General features: G+C 41.8%; 1 protein-coding gene across 3 annotated transcripts in view; it reads left to right on the plus strand.

Annotated features, from left to right (window-relative positions):
- LARP1B (La ribonucleoprotein 1B) overlaps positions 1 to 20,239 on the plus strand; it is an 85,945-nt gene that overhangs the window by 60,673 nt on the left and 5,033 nt on the right. The window contains exons 11-16 of one of the 3 annotated variants that reach the window (XM_020988555.2): positions 1,290 to 1,658; positions 9,680 to 9,803; positions 12,900 to 13,069; positions 14,726 to 14,832; positions 19,007 to 19,167; positions 19,910 to 20,054. In XM_020988555.2, the coding sequence (XP_020844214.1) occupies positions 1,290 to 1,658; positions 9,680 to 9,803; positions 12,900 to 13,069; positions 14,726 to 14,832; positions 19,007 to 19,167; positions 19,910 to 20,054 (1,076 nt within the window). Of the gene's footprint in view, positions 1 to 1,289; positions 1,659 to 9,679; positions 9,804 to 12,857; positions 13,070 to 14,725; positions 14,833 to 19,006; positions 19,168 to 19,909; positions 20,055 to 20,239 lie in introns of those variants that run through there. The other 2 variants (XM_020988554.2, XM_078148335.1) reach the window with 2 other exon arrangements.

The raw sequence follows: 20,239 nt of genomic DNA on the forward strand, positions 1-20,239 counted from the left end.
AAATGGGATAGGAGGGAGCTGAAGTATGAGCAAGAGAACTTCTGTATGGCACAGGGTGCTGCTAAATATGGGAAGAGACTAAGGAGAAAAAGCCTGAGTTGGGAAGGCTTAGGATTTACTGGCTGGGCTGGAAAAGACCACGTAAAACTTTAAACCTGAGCTGTACAGAAAGGCTTCTTCCTCTGTGAAGGACATCAGCATTCTTAACCTTGTTGGTGTGCCCAACCCCTGTGTCAGTCTGGTGATAAATGCATGAAGTCAAAGATACAGGATTGCCAGGGAAATCATTTATATTGAAATAGCTACCAAAATGCATAAAAAGTTGACAACCCCTGAACCCAGAAATCAGACAAGTTGGCAGCCTCGCCTACCTTTAGTTCTTAACATTAACTTGTCTTTCTGCATTCTGTTTTAATGTGGGCATTTAGTATGGAAATAAATGGATTAGAGGTAGAATGATCTTTCTTTTTTTTAAGGCATTGAGGTTAAGTGAGTTGCACAGGGTCACACAGCTACTAAGTGTCAAATGTTTAATCTGAGCCCGGATTTGAACGCAGGTCCTCCTGACTTTAGGGCCGGTGCTCTATCAACTGCACCACCTAGCTGCCCCTAAGATTGATCATTTTTAAAACCTTAACAGTGAACACTAGGCAGAATATACTGGTACTAGGTGAGTTTTTATCCATGGGGGAAAATTGAGTGAATACATAATTTTGTGTACCTATCTTTTAGGCAAACTAGGTGGTACAGTGGATAGAGCGCCAGGCCTGGAGTCAGGAAGACCCGAGTTCAAATCTGGCCTCAGACACTTACTTGCTATATGACCCTGGGCAAGTTACTTAACCCTGTTTGCCTCAGTTTCCTCATCTGTAAAATGAGCTGGAGAAGGAAATGGAAAACCACTCCACTGTCTTTGCCAAGAAAACCCCATATGGGATCATGAAGAGTCAGACGTGATGATACTAGATGATCCCCAAAGTAATTCTGGACCCAAAATCGTGTGTGTGCGTGCGTGTGTGCGCATGTGTCTCTACGTGCATGTGTATGTGTAGGAGAGGGAGACATCTGAAGTCTGAAAGCAACCTTTTTGTAGCCACTTGGTATTTGCTGGGGCAGGGGAACGATCATTCACCTGATCACTTATTGAGAAAGGACATGACGTGGGCAAACAATGTGCACGGTGGATTGTTTCCTTGTAGCACTGTTACCAGTATGACTTTAAAGAACTACGCTGTAGCGTAGTGGATCTGAATGTTCTTAAATGTGAAGGGCAAATGATTTTCCTTCAGGAATCGGTGGCCACACCTGAAGAAGCATCCAGTCAGCCCCAGCAGCTTTCAGAGGAGCAAGAACAAGAAGAGCTTGACTTTCTGTTTGATGAAGAAATGGAGCAAATAGAGGGACGAAAAAACACGTTTACTGATTGGTCTGACAACGATTCAGATTATGAAATTGATGACCAGGATTTAAACAAGATCTTGATTGTGACTCAGACACCACCTTATATGCGGAAGCATCCTGGTGGAGACCGCACAGGCAACCATGTGTCCCGTGCAAAAATCACATCAGAACTTGCGAAAGTCATCAATGATGGCTTGTATTATTATGAACAAGATTTGTGGATGGAAGAAGATGAAAATGAACATGCAACAATGAAGGTAATTATTTTGATCATGAAATCTAGTGTTTATATAATTTTTTATGTGACTATTTAAAAGAGATACTTTGTTTTCTTGTGCCATCTTAATGTATTCTTCTTCCAAATAGCAGCATTATTGTTACGAAACACAGTTTCCTTCCTTTATCATGAGGCTTTCTGTTGTGAATTTTGGTGGTTATCAAGAGATAGTTTTTGTCAAGGGAACATTTAACACAAGTTCTTTAGAAATATTGATCTTGCAAGGGAAGTAGTAGTTAGCTTTTTGTTTACAAAAGCATTGTAACGAATATTACAGGTTTGAAGTTGAAAGAATTGCTTGTTTTCATATAATAATTTTTCAAGCATGCTGTTTAAAATGAAAAGACACATTTTCCTTCAAAAGTCATTTATTTCAGATTAAAAGACAATGCATTAAAATGCTTCAACCATAACTATATGTTGGGGAATTTATGAAGTTTGTAAGCTTTAGAAAGTTATGTTCTTTGGAGCAATTTGGATCCTAGATTTGGAGAGACAGTGCACTATAGTGGAAGGATGCTGAATTTGGGATTACAGGAATTGAATTTGAAACTTGGCTACCTGTGTGACCTTGGGCAAGTCACTTAAAATCTCTGGGCCTCAGTTTATTTATCTATAAATGAGAGGGTTGGAGTAGGTTACTAACCTCTAAGGTTCCTTCTGGTTTCTAAATTTCCTCTCCAATGGTCCTATAATAATATTTTCAGAAGGAAAAAAAAGCATCTTTTTAAATGTATTCATGGAAACATGACTAACTGCAGAAAGCTTAGCAGTGACCTAAATCCCAGGTATTGAGGAGTGAGCAAACTGGTATATCAGTGTAGTTGAATAGTATAATGGAATTAACAACAAATAGGAGTAATGTAAAGAGATATGGAAAGACTTGGATATAGTAATGCCGAATGAGGTTGGTATGCCCATTGACTGCATGTAGAAGGAAAATAAACGTTTCAGCAGCTAAAGCGCAAAGACTTAGGGAAAATGTGAGGGAATGTCTGAATTGTGTAGCTACATGTATGTTGAAAGTCATTAAGTAAAGTTTACTTGTAAATATAATTTTAATTGGTTTTGTTTAAAGTTAAGTCCATAATATTTTTTTTAGCAAAAATTTTTATAAGGCTTTTGTACCTAAAACTTTTTTTTAAACTTATTAATCTCAAGCCATAGCTCAAAGTCCCGTCTTCTGCAAAGACTCCTTAATTCACTCGTCTGAAATAACAGCTCACTCCTCTGAAACCTCATAGCACTTTGCTTTTTATGTGTGTATATGTATTTATCTGTCTATCTCTGTCTCTCTAGTCCTAGAAATATAAATTATATATATTTATGTCTGTCTAGCTTATGTATTTATGACACTCTACTTGATAATAGATTTATTTGTATACATGTTTCATCTGCCCTGTGAGCACGTAAGTTTCTCATGGGCAGACTGTGTCTTAATCTTTTTTGTATTTCTTCATCACAAAGCATCTCACATATAGCTGGAACTCAGTAAGCATTTGTTGATTGAATTAATCCCCTGAACTCATTTTATTGGAGAATGATTTCAGCATAGTTAAGTTTAAAAGTGTAATTCTTCTCTTTGCCCTAGTAAGAACTAGCTCATGGATTATTTTGGTGCAACTTGGAAATTAAAAAAACCTTAAGGTACTAACATTTCAGAAAATTATTCTTGTTGCTACCTATTTGTAAGTCATTCAGTAGCTAATAAATGTGAGCCCAACCTTGCTAGGTTCTGCATTATGCAAAATAAGCATAAAACTTAGCTTCTAACTGAGTTGAAAAGGTAAGACACAAGACATACGCAGAAGAAATCAGTGAAGAAAAGCTATAACAACATAAGGACTGAATGACGTGATATGAAAATGAAATGCTGTAGAGAAGGTCAGAAGAATGGCGGGTTTTCATTGACAAAGAAAGGGAAGGTATTGAAAGATAAAACTGGAATATGCCCCCTAAAGTATATATTGTGGGCATTAAGCAGAAAGTCCTCAGTAGATGCAGCGGTTTGATTTGGAAAGCAGGGCATGTATGGTAGAGGCAGATGAAGAACAGCCTTGACCGTTCTTGACTAGACACAACTTGAGGCAGTCAGGGTAGGCTCCACTGCGGAATGACTTGGTGATGAGTGTGGCTTCTAGGAAGATTAATATGGAGGCATGATTGTCCTGAGGGAAGAATGGAAAGCAGTTAGGAGGCTATTGCAGGAATTCAGCTATGAAGGGAGGCCCTATTCCTGAATCAAGTGGACAGCAGAGTGGGAAGGAGAGGAAGAAGTAAATTGAGAGACATTTTGAGGTAAGAATTTACAGTATTTATTGAACAGAGAAGATAAAAGAGAGGAAGTTATCTATGGTGATCTAGTATTTCTAGCTTAAAAAAAAAGAATGATGATAAAATGACTTATTGTGATAAAGAGAATTAACAAGAGAAACAATGGTGGAAGTAATACTAGATTCAGTACAGGTCAGCCCTGCCCATATAGAGTATCCTCTATCCTTTCAAAATTCCAGTGGAAACAGAAGTAGAGAACAGAGATCGCTGCTTGCAATGCAGCATGGGCGTTCTGCAGCCCGGGAGGGAGAGCTGAAGCCCACGAGAGCAACCACGTAGAGCTGTGGAGAGCTCAGAGCAGAGCCCTGAGGATGGGGTCTGTAGCACTGCTTGTGTAGGAGAGGGAGGGATAGGTACAGTAAGTAGCTGTTGGACTGGTCTAGAAATCACTGGGAACCTTTAGTCTAGGAGAACAGTTGGGTGGGAACAGTGTCCTCCTTGTTACCCTCTGCTAATGGTGCTGTGCAAAGAGTGTTTGTGGTCTGAGGCCATGGGCTTGAATGTCAGCTTTGTTACGTAATACTTATGTGACCTATCTGGCCTGAGTTTCCTGCTCTGCAAAATTGGAATTGGACTTGGTGACCTCTCAAGGCTTTCTTTCTCCAAGTCTGTGATCCCACCACACGGTATTCTGCCTCTCAGGAATACCAATTCAAGTCCACAGAGTTAAAGGAAAATTCTGAAATCATTTTCACTTCTAAATAACATTCTTTTTCCCTCTCCTATTTAGTTTTACACCTCAAACATTTATTAATTACTTGTTATGTACAAAGCACTGTGCTGGGATTAATTACTTAATTAATTACAGATTTAAAAAAAATAGTCTTTGACCTTAAGGCACTTTTAATGCATTTGGTAGGATGCAACTTGTAAACAGTTAGCTAAGTGCATGGTCATTGGAGGGGGGGAGGGTTCTTATAACTGGGAGTGATCAGGAAAGACTTCCCATAGGAGATGACAGGATTCAGAGAGGGGTAAGAAGGGAGTGCCTTCAAGGCAAGGCTGGGGAGGTGAAGGAGATGACCTTTGTGTGCAAAGGCATGGAGGCTGGAAATGGAATGTCAGATTCCTAGAATAGCTAGCTTAATAAGCTAGCTTGGCTGCATGAAAGAGAATATTATACTGTAAAATGAAGTCTGTAAAGGTGTGTGAGAGCCAAATTATGGAGGGCTTTAAATGCCCTTTTCAGGAGTTTTATTTTGTCCTAGATGCAATAGAAGCCACTGGAGATTTTTATTTAGCAGAACAGTGGCATAATATTAATCTTAGACAGTTACATGGAGGACAGATTGGAGAGGGGAGAGAAGGAAGCAGGAAGACAAATGGTTTAGGAAGCTGTACATCAGTCCCAGGAAGAGGTGATGAGGACCTGTGCTAGGGCATTGGTTTTCTGAAGATACGGAGAGATAGGACAAATGTTGTGGCGATGCAGTTGCAAACGCCTGGAAACTCTAAGAACTTAGGGAGAAGGAAGAGTAGAAGATGTCTCTAAGGTTGTGGGTAACCAGAGAGATTCTGGTCCTCAGTGGAAGTAAGTACTTCTGGACAACAGTTTGGGAGGGGGAAGAGAAGGAGTTCTAGTGAGCTCTATTTTGAACATGCTGAGTTTGAGATGTGGGAGTAACATGCCAGTGCATATACCCACTGGGCAGTTTGGTGACATAGGATTCGAGTATAGGAAACGGATTGGGTGTCATATTCATAGAGAAGATAATTTGAACTCCTGAGACTTTATTCCCCCAATTAATTAATTTTGGTAACTTAAATACAAATGAGAAAAGGCGAAAAAGAAAACACTGTCATGATGTATACAGCTGACCATAGGAGAGAATTCAGTATTAAACAATAAATTTCCATTTCAAGAAAACCTATAATAAATACTACATATTGTTTTCAAGGCTGCCCGGCTTTGCTTTGTTTCCTTGTTGGTTTTCTTTTGTTCTCTGCTGTGCACTTTTTACTTTATTATTTCCCTCTCCCTCTCCCCATCACTCTAAAGAAGGCTACAATTAAGCATGGTTATATACACATGAAGACTCATACACATATTTCTGAAGCTGTGCTGTGCTTATTTCCTCTTCTCGTCTGTTTTCCTGAAGGTGGACAGAATCTTCCTTCCCAAGTCCAAGTCATTTCCTACCCCACAGCAGTATTCCAACTTAGTCATATCCTATCTGAGAATTGGGTATGAAAATTTTTTCCCCTGATTTTCTATATTCCTTCTATTCTTACCTACGTAGGTTTTATTTATACAAGAAAATTTTAATTTAAAGTAATCGAAATTATCCTTTTTACACTTCAGCAATGCTCTCACTTTATACTATAGCTTAAGCTCTGTCTGATACTGCTGAATCTACTTCCTTTACATCTTTTTTCCCTGGTTTCTTTGAAGTTTCTGACCTTTTGTTCTTCCAAATGAACTTGGTTATTATTTTTTTCTAACTCAGTAAAATAGTTTTTTAGTAATTTAATTGGGATGACATTTAATAAATTAGATAAAATTGTCATTTAAAAATTATGGTGGCTTTACCTACCTATGAACAATAAATATTGGTTCAATTATTTAGATCTGAATTTATTTGTATAAAAAGTGTTTTATATTTGTTTGTATGGTTCCTGTGTCTGTTTTGGCAGGTTAGACACTCAGGTATTTTTGTACGTTTATTTTGTACTGTCTAGTTATTTTAAATGGTCTAAAACAATATTGAAGAATATTGCTGACACACAGTGTAGTTTTTCTGTTTTTCCCTTTTGATTAAATCTATCTTAACTTTAACTTTATCTGAGATCATGATTACTGTCCTTAGTTTTTTTTACATGCTAAATTGTATTCCTGCCCTTTATTTTAACTTTGTGCGTACTCTCATTTTTATGTTTCCTGAAAACAATGTATTGTTGAATTCAAATTTTTTTGGTTTTTGTTTTTGTTTTTTTTAGGCAGTTGGGGTTAAGTGACTTGCCCAGGGTCACACAGCTAGTAAGTGTCAAGTGTTTGGTTTGAGGCCGGATTTGAACTCAGGTCCTCCTGACTTCAGGGCCGGTGCTCAATCCACTGTACCACTTAGCTGCCCCCTGAATTCAAATTTTTAATCTGCTATTTATGGGTAAATCTGTCCCAATCACATTCTAAGCTACAATTACTGGTGTATTTTACTCATTCCTATTTTTCCTTAGTATCTTTCTCACCATATTTACCCCATTCTTTCTCACTTCTCTGCTTTACTTCTGCCCACTGTCTTGCCCCCTCCTATTCCTTAATTTACCCACCACCCCTCAAAGAGTCCCTCCATTACCCTCTCCCTGACCCTATCCCCTTGCTTTCTTATTTCTTTCTGAATTTGGAATACTTTTATACCTTTCTACATGTATATGTTGTTCCCTCTTTAACCCATTCCCCATGAGAGTAAGGTTCCAGCACTACCCATCCTCACCCCCCACCCCCACCCCCCTAGCTTCTTCTGTATCAGTTTTTTCCTTTTATGCCTCATTTATATGAGATAATTACTCCTGTTTCTTTCTCCCTGCGGTTTAATTTTTTTAGAATCATCCCATCATACTCAGCTCAGCCCATGCCTTTCTTTCCAGTTGCCCAAATAATGACCACCATCATAGCAATACTGCTAATTTTTCACATGTATGAAGTAAACAATTTGACTTTATTAATTGAGTCCCTTGTAATTGGTCTTTAATGTTTATCTCATATTTCTCCTGGATCTTATATGTTGAATTTTCCTTAAGTTCTGGGCTCCTGTGAGTTGATGACTTCAAGGAGTATAGAGAGGAAAAAGGAGAGCATGCAGGACACAGCCCTTAGTGGATAGCAGCTCAGTGAAGGACCAGGGTAGGATGTTGAGGTAGAGCAGTAAAGGAGGGTGATCCCAGGAGGAAGAGTTAGCAGAGAGGTCGAGTAGGATAAGGGTTGAAGGAAGGACACTAGATTTATCCGTTATCCAAGGTTGTAGCCTTGGAGGGAGCAATTTCAGTAGAGCTATGGAGTTGGAAGACAGACTGCAAGAGATTGGGAAGTAAGTGGTAGATGAGAAGAAGGAAGTAACAAGTGTAGACAGCTTTTGGGAAATTTAGCTGGGAAAGGGAAAAGAGTTGTATAATGAGAGCTTGAGAGGAATATGAAAGCCAAGTGAAGTGCTTTAAGAATGGGGCAGTTGGGCACTGTTATAGATAGTAATCAAGGAGCCAGTGATGAGGCAAAATGGAGGATGAGAGAGGAGGGCTCCATCATTGAAGGGGCAGGCTTCCCAGAAAGGATGGCCCAGGCTGGGAGAAAGAGAACCTCTCCCTTAGAGACTCCTGCAGGAAGGGAAGAGAGAATGGGGAACAATACAAGTTTTTCAAAGGGGAGGAGAAGAGGAGAGAAGAGGTTGCTCATGGTGGACGCCCTTTTATTTTTGTCAGCGATGCAGGCAAGGCTTCTGCTGAGGAGGGGAATGGATTGGGGCGAGGGGAGGTTGGTTGAGAGAAGAGATTTGCCCCAGATGCTGAGGGGAGCGTGATTGAGAGGCAGTTGGGGAAGAGGAAAATGTTCCTGTGCAGCAGACAAGGAAAGCTGAGGCTGAGAAGACCACCCTTTTGTGACCATGAGGACTCCCTTTGGTGGTGTCCAGCCATGCCAAAGCAGGGGTGGTGGGCGTAACCTCGGCTTGAGGATTGGTGATAGGGTAAGGAATAAAGCTGAGTGACAGCAGCAATGGGGGAGGGGCTTCTTGCTGATTATATTGGGGTACTTGAAAGAAGGGGCACCCAGGCAGTCCTAGTGCAGAAGGCAGCCAGAGAGGCAGTGTCTTATAGAGGGGGCTGGGTTTTCTTGAGTGCCAGAAGATGGAAAGAATGATGTGAAGAAATTTAGGGTAGATTGGTTGGTTAACAATGAAGCAGAGGTTCCGGGGGGCATGAGGCAACATGAAGAGACACCCTGGACAAGTCACTTCACTTCTGGACTTCATTTCATTAGCTGTAAAAGAAGAGTTGGACCAGGCAGCCTCCAAGGTCTTTTTCAGCTCCAGTAATCAGTTCTGAGGAAGGATAGGGGAGCTATGGACTGTGGAGAAGGGGCAGGCATGGGTCGGCTAGGCCTGACCCTGTCACTGAATTACAGTGAGAAGGGGAGTAATGATTGGGAATTTGCTGCCCACGGGGTGAAAGAAGAATCAGTGGGGCCTCCTCCATTCTTCAGGAATATCCTTTCCTCTTTGTCAAATTTTGTTTGTCTTTACAGACTGCCTCTGTGTGTTCTATCTGTACTACTGCTCGGCACTTAGCTCATACAGCCTTTTCTTGTGAGCTCCTTCCGTGTGTATGTCTGTATGCCAGGAAGGGGCCGCGTCTTTCCTGCCTTGTGTTCCCCACGGCCCCAGGCTGGCCTCGTGCTTAGCAGGTGCTGGTACCTGGCTGGTGTCTGCTGTTTAAAGTGTTTATGTAAGGTGTGCAGCACTACGGTAATGATTTGCAGTAACTATTGCAGGCTACGCGCAGTGTCATTCAAAGTACGGTCATTTTAATGGCCAGCTCTGTTGAATTTGTTGTGAATATTGTGACTATGTATTGTCCCTGTTAACAAACAGATTTGTTTTTTGAAGTTGGTATACAAATTGTCTTTTGTGAGTTTATTATCCAATTTAGTAGTAATGTAGCTTCCTTATTCTAATTCAGCAAGAAGTTGAAAACTTTAAGAAGCTAAATCTAATTAGTAAAGAGCAATTTGAGAATCTAGCACCTGAACCTCCCTTTGAGCCAAATCTAGACGTTCCTGTAGGACCTTCACAGTCTCAGCAAGGTATGTACGTTTGTTTTTTCTTCACACTTTAATGCGATGTTCCTTCTTCTGTTTGTTTTCCTTGGTTTTAGATCAACATTTCACTATCCAGAAGTAGCTTAAACCAAAGTTTTATCTTTTAATATAGAATGTAAGTTAGCAGAGCACAGAGACTGCAGAGTGCGGTCATTTCTAACGCATATGTCACATGACTGCAGAGTGTCTCGGACCGTAAGCCAACTGTGCGGACATGCTCAGTGAACAGACTTGTGTCCGAATGCCCAGGTTTTCCTGGGCCGGTGATTGCTAACCTGGAACCCCGGGGTGACTTAGTGTAACCTTATGGAGGGGAAAGGGAGGGAAGGGAATAAGCACTTATTAAGCGCTTACTGTGTGCAGGCCCCGGTGCTGAGATCTTTACAGCTGTTGTCTCATTTGATTCTCACAACACCCTTGCAAGGTAGGTGCTGCTGGGATGAGGAAACGGAGGCAGGCAGAGATTCAGTGACTTGCCACAGGGTCACACAGCTGTAAGTGTCTGAGGCTGGATCTGAACTTGGATCTTGCTGATTCCAGTTCCTTTTTTTTATGCTCACTACCAGGACTAGACCCTCTATGTCAGTGAAGGATGTGGTTGCCTATATAGTGTGACTTACAGGGTGCAGGAAAAGTATTTTTTCTCTAAATAAATGAAGGAATCTCTTACACTGAAGCAAAGGTCCCTGGGAAAGGGAACACATAAGCCCTAACATTTATTGTTATCGTAGTGTTGATAAGAGCAGCAGGTTTTGGTGGAGAAGATGGGGGTGCCCTGAATGGATAGGCATAGATGAACCTGCTGGAGGCAGGCATAGCGGGGCAGTAGGAGTCAGAGGCCCTGGCTGCTGTTTTCAGGCCCCCCTGCTGACTGTTGACCTTGGGCAAGTCCCTTCACCCTCTCGTTTTCTTTGTGTGTTAAATGATGGCTGCTAGACTCAAAGAGCTCCAAGTTCTTTTCTAGCTTTAAATAATGATGTTATGGTCTCATGGCCCTTGTTACTCTGGGGCAACGGCCCCAAAAAGAGGAGGCTCTGGAAATCAGGACAGACTTTGTGGTCTCCTCGTCATTTTTTTGTCCTTCCTTAGTAGCCCTTTTGTGTAGAAGAGCTATTTTCTGACCTGCCCTGCCGCTCCATTGTGGCTTCCTAACTCTGGCTCTGCTGTCTTGACCACTGTGGAATGCATAGGTGGCCCATGCTCTTGGAAGGATGAACGGACCGATAGGTGTGAGGCAGCTGTCATGGGTTGTCTGTCTGGCGGGCTTGATACAAGTCTTCATCTCCCTGAGACTCAGCTTATTGTCTGTCAAGCGGGGTGGTTGGGCTGGCGGGTCTCTGGCCTTTCTTTATTCTCTAAAGGTCACGTCCCTGCTTAGCCTTACTCAGATTTGAGAATTTGCAGGATCCTGAAGCGTGCAGGGAGCTGGGAGGCCAGCGGAGGGCATTCTCGGGTCCGAAGCAAAGGTTGGCTGGAGAGCACACTTGTTTTGGTGTTTGGTTTTTTTTGTTTGTTATGTTTTGTTTTTTAGGCGATGGGGTTAAGTGACTTTCCCAAGGTCACGCAGCCAGTGTCAAGTGTTTGGTCTGAGGTCAGGTTTAAACTCAGGTCCTCCTGACTTCAGGGCCGGTGCTCTATCTACTGTGCCACCTAGCTGCCCCTGAGAGCACTTGTTAAAATAATTCATTCATCCCACCCACTGTTGAAGGTTGATCTGTTAGGCACTAAGAATACATAAGGTGAATGGGATGAAGAGTCTGCTCTCAAGGACCCCAGCCGTCCAGTGAATCCATTCCTTCAACAAGCATTTATGGAGCAGTGGCACAGGAGAGTGCACCAGCAGTTCTCCCCTCGTCTTGTTGCTCCCCCTTCCTTTTTAAGAGGATGGCTGTGATAGAACGTGCTTGTGCTCTTTCCTCTCTCTCTGTGGCATGATCATGAGAGCTCATGATGACAAGATGAAGATGAAATTTCAACAAAGATTTTGCCCTAAGATGCAAGAGCAGTGTGATTGACTATTCATTACTCTGGAAAGTGTTGGCTTACTATTTATTATTCAGTGATTCAAAGACGTGGTTCTAGGTTCCATTTATTTCACAACTTTTTTTGAATGATCGCCACAGCTGGAAAAGCTGGAGCCCTCACAGAGATGGCGCGATCCTGATGTGAGGAGTGCATTGCTGATTGCACTTACTGCAGCCTGATAGGCCCGATTAGGGGCTGGGTGAGAGATGAGAACTCTTGGGAAGTGTCACTCAGAGCTCCAAGAAGGAGTTATGGAAGAGACATGGCCAAGATGTGCCAGGGCCAGAATTTGAATACAGATCTTCCTAGCCCAAGGTTTATGCTTTATCTCTTGTTCTCCATTGCTTTACAATGAAACATGGTAGTCATTTTTGATCCCACAAATCAGGTAGGCAGAGGTTTTTTTTTTAAATTCAGCTAATAGATTTCTACTTTCTCTGATGTCAGTTGTTCTTGAAAAGTAGAATCTTAAGCTGCTCCATTTTTATGGAACGTGGGGTGAGAGGAGGAGGTTTTTTTTTTTTTACCTAATACTATCATCTGCTGGTGGGTGCTTAGGTCATGGTCTTTCCTCAGGGGCTGACTCTTGAAACAGAAGGAGAGAGATTGGGAGCTTGCCACAGCCATGAGAGGCCTGTTGTGGGAGGGGATGAAAGGAGAGGGCAGTCTGTGCTGAGGGATTATAAAGATGAAGGGGGTTGGTATAGTGCTGGAGACAAGTCCCATGATTTACTGCTCCAGGGAGGGTGAAATACAAGCCCTCTTCCCTTACTCTTCTGGTCAGCTTATCCTGGGGGCCATGTTGCAGTCCACTGGGGGTTTATGGACGCCACTTTGAACGTTGCTTTATATGATACTTAACAGAATGTGAGTCAGTAGCAGACTGTCTCATCCCTTAAAGATTGTTAGGGATAAGGATTTACAGAACTGCCCACGTCCATTAAAGAAAGAATGATCATCAGAGTTGGCAGTTTGGAATTTTGCTAACATTTGGATTGTTTTTCTATTTTACAGATTTGACTGATGAACTGGCTCATAAATTATTTGGTATTTCAGAAGTGTCTTCAACAGCACTGGCTCGTTCCTTGCCAACAGCAGTCCCAGAGTCTCCGAGAGTTCACCCTGCAAGAGCACCCAAGACGCCGCGTACGCCCAGACTACAAGACCCAAACAAGACGCCGAGGTTTTACCCTGTTGTGAAGGAGCCAAAAGCCATCGATGTGAAGGTGAAGGGAAACGCTCTCAATAGGAAAAGAGTGGCTGTTTTAAAAGTTTCTACACATTGTCTGACCTACTTTGTATCATAAGAAGTTCATACTTAAATGCATCTGTGACCTCCCTGATGCAGAACTCCCTTCCAGCCCATGTTGTCCATGACCTTCTTCCCAGAAATCTTAGTATCATAAATGCACCACAGAGGCTCTGCCCACTGAACTGAAACAGTTAGTTACTTTTTTAAAAAACATTTTTGGGTATCAGGGCAGCACTTGGAGTGTCTGCCTGGTTATGCCCCACCTTCATATGGATGTGGTTGACCCCACGACTTTTCCTGATCAAAAATTTCCTTGACTCTCTTTTATGGTCTTGATTTTTCAAATCTTGATTTTTAATGTACCATCTACTTAAACTTACTACCTAAACTGTCCATTATGATTTAGAGCATTCATAATTTGTATTCTTCAAAGATTGTGGTGTTTCATAACTTTGCTACCGTCGTGAGGAGAGGTCTTTTAAAAAATGATTTTTTGGTTATTTCTTGGAGTAGATTGGGACTGCTGAACACATTGTTTAATTTTCCAGCTGGTCTTCAGGCCACTCATCTCTCACCCTGAGCTGAACTTATTCTCTGTCTGCAGTATCTGTCTAGTAGTATGTTTGTTACTTTTAACCTAATTCAGCACATCCATTGTGGTCTCAGCATATCCTTTTGTCCCTTCGTTTGTGTTTCCATATGTTGATTAGTAGAAGGATCTCTCTTGAGTGGTCCCTGTGGATTTTTGGGATTTGGCTCAATCAATTCAGTGTCATCTACAAATAGAAATTTTGGGAAAACCTCATCATCTTTTAGCACATTTGTCTTCCCTTTGGACTCTGCAGGACATGATCGGAGATAGTTGCAAATGCTGTTGAGCTCACAACTCTCTGTTTGGCTTGATGTTATTGATTTCAGGATTGTTGAAAAAGAGTTATCTATGTGGTTGTACATGTTAAAGAATCTTAGGGGAAATGCCTTCTTGGAGGAGCCTTAATGCCTCAGTTTGCCCTACCAAGTCACGCTTTTCTGTAATGAGAAAAATTAAATGAACGCTGCAGAGTCTTTACCTTTCAGTCAGTTTGGTAACCCTGAAAATGTGCTGTACTTCAGGAAGTCATTTGCAAACATCTCTCTTCTCATGATTTCCATCAAGGATATCCTTGTCAGGAGAAGATGGGCATAGACATTGGTGGTGTCTCCTCTTACCTCAAGATATCTTGAAAAATCTGTCCTTCAGTGCTTTCAAAGTTGCCACCTTCAAAGCATCTTCAAACTGTAGAAGTTCATAAACAAAATTAACTTAGTGATGATTCTTTTGATGATAAGGAAATCACTTCTTTGAATGTGAGTAGTGAAGTCAAAGAAAACCTAATGAAATCATGAAGCATCCTACTCCGTTCCATCCCAAAGGTAGTTTAGCTACTAGCAAAACCATTTGTTTAAGTTATGAGACTTGTAATATGTGTGTGAGAGAGAGATGTTTGAGTTTTGTGACTTCATATGATTTCACAATGTGTTATCCATAGTATGAAAATGTTTTAGCTAGTTGACTCTCAGAGGGTTTTAATTTACTTGTTAAGTTCACACTACTGAAAAGTAATTGCAATGTTTGACTTCTTTTCTTTAGATTCCAAGAAAGAGAAAAACACGGCACAGTACAAACCCCCCTCTAGAGTGTCATGTTGGTTGGGTCATGGACTCCAGAGATCACAGGCCAAGAACGTCTTCTGTCAGGTAGCTATTCCAAGCGACAGGATCTTCTGTTGGTTTTGATTCCAAGTTGTTAATGGGAAGAAAAGCTATTGAGGTTTTTAGTGGCATTTGAAAATTTGTATGCCAGCTGCCCCAGGGGGCCGGAGACGGTTTTCTGTTATTACACCTTCCTTTGCTTCCCTTCCTACTCCTCTCCTTCCTCAGCGTCTAACACGGCCCCTTGCTGCCAGGAGGCATTCAGTGAATATTTGAATGAATGGGAAATGTTTCTAGAGTACAAGAGCCTCGAGAATGGGGAAATAGAAGAATTCCGAGAAGGGGAACAAAGAACAAAAAGCAGAAATGGCTGGTAACTGTGCCAATGTAGGATAGTATTTGAATTTTAAAACTTAAAGTCTTCCTGCCCTCTTTTAAATGAAAACAGATTTTCCTAACAATGACATTAATCCTTAGTCTTAATTTGCATGTTGTTCAGAACAGTAGTCTCGTTTGTTATGACCATTGTCATAACATGTACAATTTTACTTAGTATGTGTATAAAATTAAGAAAGTTCGTTCGCTTTAATGTGAAAAGGACTGAGCAATATCTGTAGATTGTGTGGATGTTGCAGTGTTTGATGAGGCCTTCTAGCTCGTTTCCTTTTTGATTTTGGTTGTTGTTTTTACTCTTTATTGGTGTTTTCCAGTTCTTATATCCTGTGTATCCCTTCTCTTTGTTTAGCTCTGGGACTCCATGCTGCTTTCCTGGCTCAGGGACTTGCCTCTTGGAGCTTTCCCAGTTTTCAGCAGCGACTTTTGGGCATGTGCATGTTGGTGACATCAGGGCATCCCTGTTGAGTTCGGCTGTGTTTTGAGAACTTTTCTATGTGGTTTGAGGTTCACCCAATCAACAAGTATTTATGGAGTGCCAGGCTCTGTTGGGGTTAGGGGTACAGGGTCAGACAGTGGGAGAAACAGCCCCTGCCCTCAAGGAGGAGCCTGCATAGAGAGTGTGCGTGTCTGTAAGTAGCAGAGACGAATGTGCGTAACTCAGAGGACGGGGTGAAAGTGATGGGGAGGTGGCAAGGAGGTGGCTGTTCTGGTGTGGGCCCCCGTGCAGAGATCTGGAGACCAGAGAGGGAGGGGTGCACGTGAGGGAGTGGGAAGCCATTTTGGCTGGGTTGTAGAAGGGAAGCAGTTTTGCGGAGTTTTTATTCAAAGCCAAAGAGCAATTTACAGTCTCTTTTAGAGGCAATCAAGACCTGGCAGTTTGTTGAAAAGGCTTGTTTGGCAGCTGTGTGGGGGACCTCACAGAAGTACAGCACCAGTTCAGTGGGCACAAAAATCGGGAATCCCGATATGATGGCCCCCAAAGCCATTCCAGCCTTTGCTTGAAGACTTCCCAGGAGAGGGGAGCCTGCTTTGTGTATCTCTCACTGCCCACTTCCAGCAGGTGCCTTCATGGCTCCACCCGCCCCCCAGTCCCTACTGGAATATCCCTGTCTCGTGACTCCTTCCTTGCTCTCTTCAAATATGCCTCCACCCTTAAAAAACAAAAATGAAAAAATACCTTTTTCTTTCCTGGGTTCCAGTTCTCTGTCTCCAGCTCCCTAGTTGTATATTTCAGACTGGATTCCCCCTGACCTTTTGGGTTCAGCACATCCTAAACAGAACTCTTTGTCTCTGCCCCTTAAACCATGGCTTTTCTCAACTAATCGATTACAAATACACTTACCAAAACTTTTTTAAAAACACCTTCACAGACTCCAGGTTCAGAGCTCCCTCCACCTCCCCCCTTTCAATCCAACCCTCTGTTTTTGTGTATGAAGAAAACCTGAGAGCCTGGCTCCCTCTAAGGTGTCACTGCTAGTTAGTTCCTTGTTTGGGGAGTGATTTTCTCTGGTGTTGTGGGATGCCTGGTGCCGAGGGAATCAGCAGACCTGCTGAGGTCACCTGCTGCTAACTGAAATGGTGATGAGTGCGATTTAGATGGCCTGTTAAGTAATCTTGCTGCAGTTTGTGGTGCTGCGCCCCACTGAGCAGGAAGACATGTTCTTGTAAAGAATTAAGTATACACATGACGAGTTACACAGTAGCTTCTTTCCTGAATCATCCGTGCATATGTTATGTAAACTTTTACTTTAATGTGATCTCAGATGCAGTGGTGTCCCAAAAGTCTTAGTGCTGCCGGGAGCTGAAAACCGCACTAAGACTTTTGGGACACGTTATCTGTGCCCGTGCTAGGGATATGCTTAGAGTAATGGACGTTGTCCGTCCTTGGCGAGAGGGCCGGACTTGTTGATCTCTAATTGCCCTTTACCTCCAAAATCAGTGACTGGGAGAATGGAGCTCTGGTTTCCACATGCTCAGGCATGCGACTCAAGCATGTTACTCCATATATTGGTGCAGATTTTTTATTGGGTTTCTATCAGGACATTCCCATAAATATTTCATTGAATTAACCAGAATACCAAGACTTTTCCCTGTTGAGCACTCTCCAATGTACAGTACAAGTAGATTGTTTGTAAATATGGAGAGGTGTCTTGGGGTAGTGGAAGGAGAGCTTCTTCTACAGCCAGCAAGACTTGGGTTTGAGTCCTGCCTTTGACACCTGTTAGTCTGTTGACTCCGGGCAAGTCAGTCTCTCAGGACGCATGTAACTTTTCAGTAACTGTGAATATCAAAGACAGTGCGCCTGTGTGTGGGCAGAGGACATCTCCTCCCTCGAAGCTGCATATTCCAGTGCAATCCCACGCTCGGTCTCTCTCGCTCCCTCTCCTTCCAGATTTCCTGGTGTTGGGGGTGAAGGGCTGGGTAGAGGGAGTTTTGGGGAAAGATGGTTGGTGGTGATCTCAAAGAAGGTATTTCTGTCCACCTGACTCAGGTTTATAGGGTTTGCCCCTTTGACTCTTTTAGGAAAGGAGTTTTTTAGCTATTGTGACAGTGTGTGATGTAAACTCATAAGAGTTCATCAATCATGACTCTTGTCAGTTGAGCTTTTCCATCTGTCCACGTCATGTTTTAACAAAAGGACACACAGTTTGTACGTTGTGCCTTACTGCATTTGAATTCTTTGGAAATTGATGGTGCATAGGGATTATAATGGAGATGGGTTGCTGGAAGACCCATGTTTGCATCCTGCTCGGACCTTTGCACTTATTGTGTGACGTGGGGTGGGGGTGGGGGGAGGACAGGGGACGTCCCCTCTGTCTGCACTTCCTCATCTGCCTGTACTGGGAGTAGTCACGGAGGCAGCAGCTGCCCATAAACAGCGGCTGCCTTGCCTCCCGGCTCCCTGTCTCGAATGGTACGTTTTACTCTGAGGTGGGCTGAGGTGCGCGCCTTTCCTGGAATGGAATTTGTAAAAGGAGCAGTCTTACGGAGAGTCTTCCTTTGGCGCCACTCGAGTCGCGCAGCCGCAGAGCCATTGGATGCTCAAGCTGTGCGTGGGATGGAGTGAAAAGCAGCAGGAAAATAGCGTTGTGTGAAAAGCTGTGTGTAGCACTTGTGCAGCCACAGTGTTTTCAGCCAGGTGATGAGCCAGTCCTCAGGCGAGGGTCCCGTCACTTATCAATGATGTCATCTCGGGAAGCAAGAGCAAGGAATAAAGATGCGTGCAACTTCTTCATTTACTGACAAGACACACCATTACATGTTAATTCTAGGGTGATGACGCAGGAGGATGTAGATTAGGGAAGCACCGTGGAGCTGGAATTTGGGGGGCTGCTGCTTGCTTATCCCAGACTCCTCTCAGAGATGATGGTATCTTTTCTATTCTTGACTACCACTAACTCTATGCTTTGGACCACAGTAACCTTGTTCTTCCCACTTTTTATCTTCATTCACATCATTAACTCTTCTGTCTTAAAGGTAAGTAATAGGAATACAAGTTTCTTTAGTTTAAAAAGAAAGTTGATGGAGCTGAAGGTGGAATAGGGCCATTTACTTAATGATTATTTTGATTATCACTTCAGTTTTTGAATTTGTTATTTGTTTTAATTTTATATAATATGGGTTTCAGCTGTTATGATTTTTATAGTAAATTAATTTTTAAAAAATAAGGCCAGTTTAAAAGAATTCCAACAGTGATTAAAGCAGTGCAGCTTGGTTTTGACTGTTTGCTTCCTTGTGTAGTGTGTGTGTGGGGGGAGAGGTGTAACCAGATCCTTTTACACTAGTATGCCAAGTTTAAGTTTTTGTTTTTGTTTTCAAACAGTAGTTCAAATGCTTCACCTTCAGAAGGTGCACCACTGGTAGGAAGCTATGGATGTACCCCTCATTCTCTCCCAAAATTCCAGCATCCTTCTCATGAACTTTTGAAGGAAAATGGCTTTACTCAACAAGTATATCATAAATATCGTCGAAGGTGCCTAAATGGTAAGTAAGGTTCCCATCAGTTGACAAGTAGTTAGATTTAAGATTGTTAAAATAAAATGGGTTTTTTTCCTCTATTAACATAGTGTTTAGAATTATATAAAAAATATATCCAGTTAGAATTCTTTTTCTTTTATTTTCAGTAAATTATAGTATGTTAGCACTTAGATCTTGGAGGTAAGCTACTAATAATCGTAGCTAATAGCTGTTGTATCTCTTTGTAAAAAATCATCTTAAACTTTTTAGTTGAAGCAGTAAAAAATTAATTTTATTTATCACGAAAGTGTTATCTTCTCCATATATTTTACAGCACTTGAAAATTGAAACCTTTTTTTAACGAAATGAGCCTTTTTTCCCTTAAGCTTTTAAATTTTAGCAGTGATTTTTTTAAGTGCATTGGAAAATTAAGTTTCTTCAATATTTTGAAATAATTTTGTAAAAATTGGCAGGAGCAGCTTAGGTGGCACAATGGATAGAGGCCTGGCCTTGGAGTAAGGAGGACCTGAGTTCAAATCCAGCCTTAGACACTTGACAGTTACTAGCTGTGTGACCCTGGGCAAGTCACTTAACCCTGATTGCCTCACCAAAAAGCCAAAAAAAAAATTGGTTAAGGTTTATGATTTAGCCCTTTTGGCTTAACTCATTTAAAACATTAATTTTCTTGATTCAAGTTAGTGGGTTATATATCTATACCTATCTGTATCTATATTCATATGAACTTATTTTATCATTCACATTTTTCCAGAGAGAAAACGCTTGGGAATTGGCCAGTCCCAAGAAATGAATACCCTCTTTCGTTTCTGGTCCTTTTTTCTCAGAGACCACTTCAATAAGAAAATGTACGAGGAATTTAGACAACTTGCTTGGGATGATGCAAAAGAAAACTACAGGTCAGATGGGTTCCACCAGTGGTTATTTTGAAATTTTCTTTTCACGTGGAAGATGACTTTTCAAATAATGCTGATATATCCTGAGTGAACTAACACTGTTCCTAAAGAGGCTTCATGGAAGCACATGCATTCCCAGATGCCTTCTTATCACAGTAGCTAATGTTTTATTATAACCTGTTAGAAAA

The sequence above is a fragment of the Phascolarctos cinereus genome, unplaced genomic scaffold (genome assembly GCF_003287225.1).
Source record: "Phascolarctos cinereus isolate Bilbo 61053 unplaced genomic scaffold, phaCin_HiC Scaffold_9;HRSCAF=440, whole genome shotgun sequence".
Lineage (NCBI taxonomy): Eukaryota > Metazoa > Chordata > Mammalia > Diprotodontia > Phascolarctidae > Phascolarctos > Phascolarctos cinereus.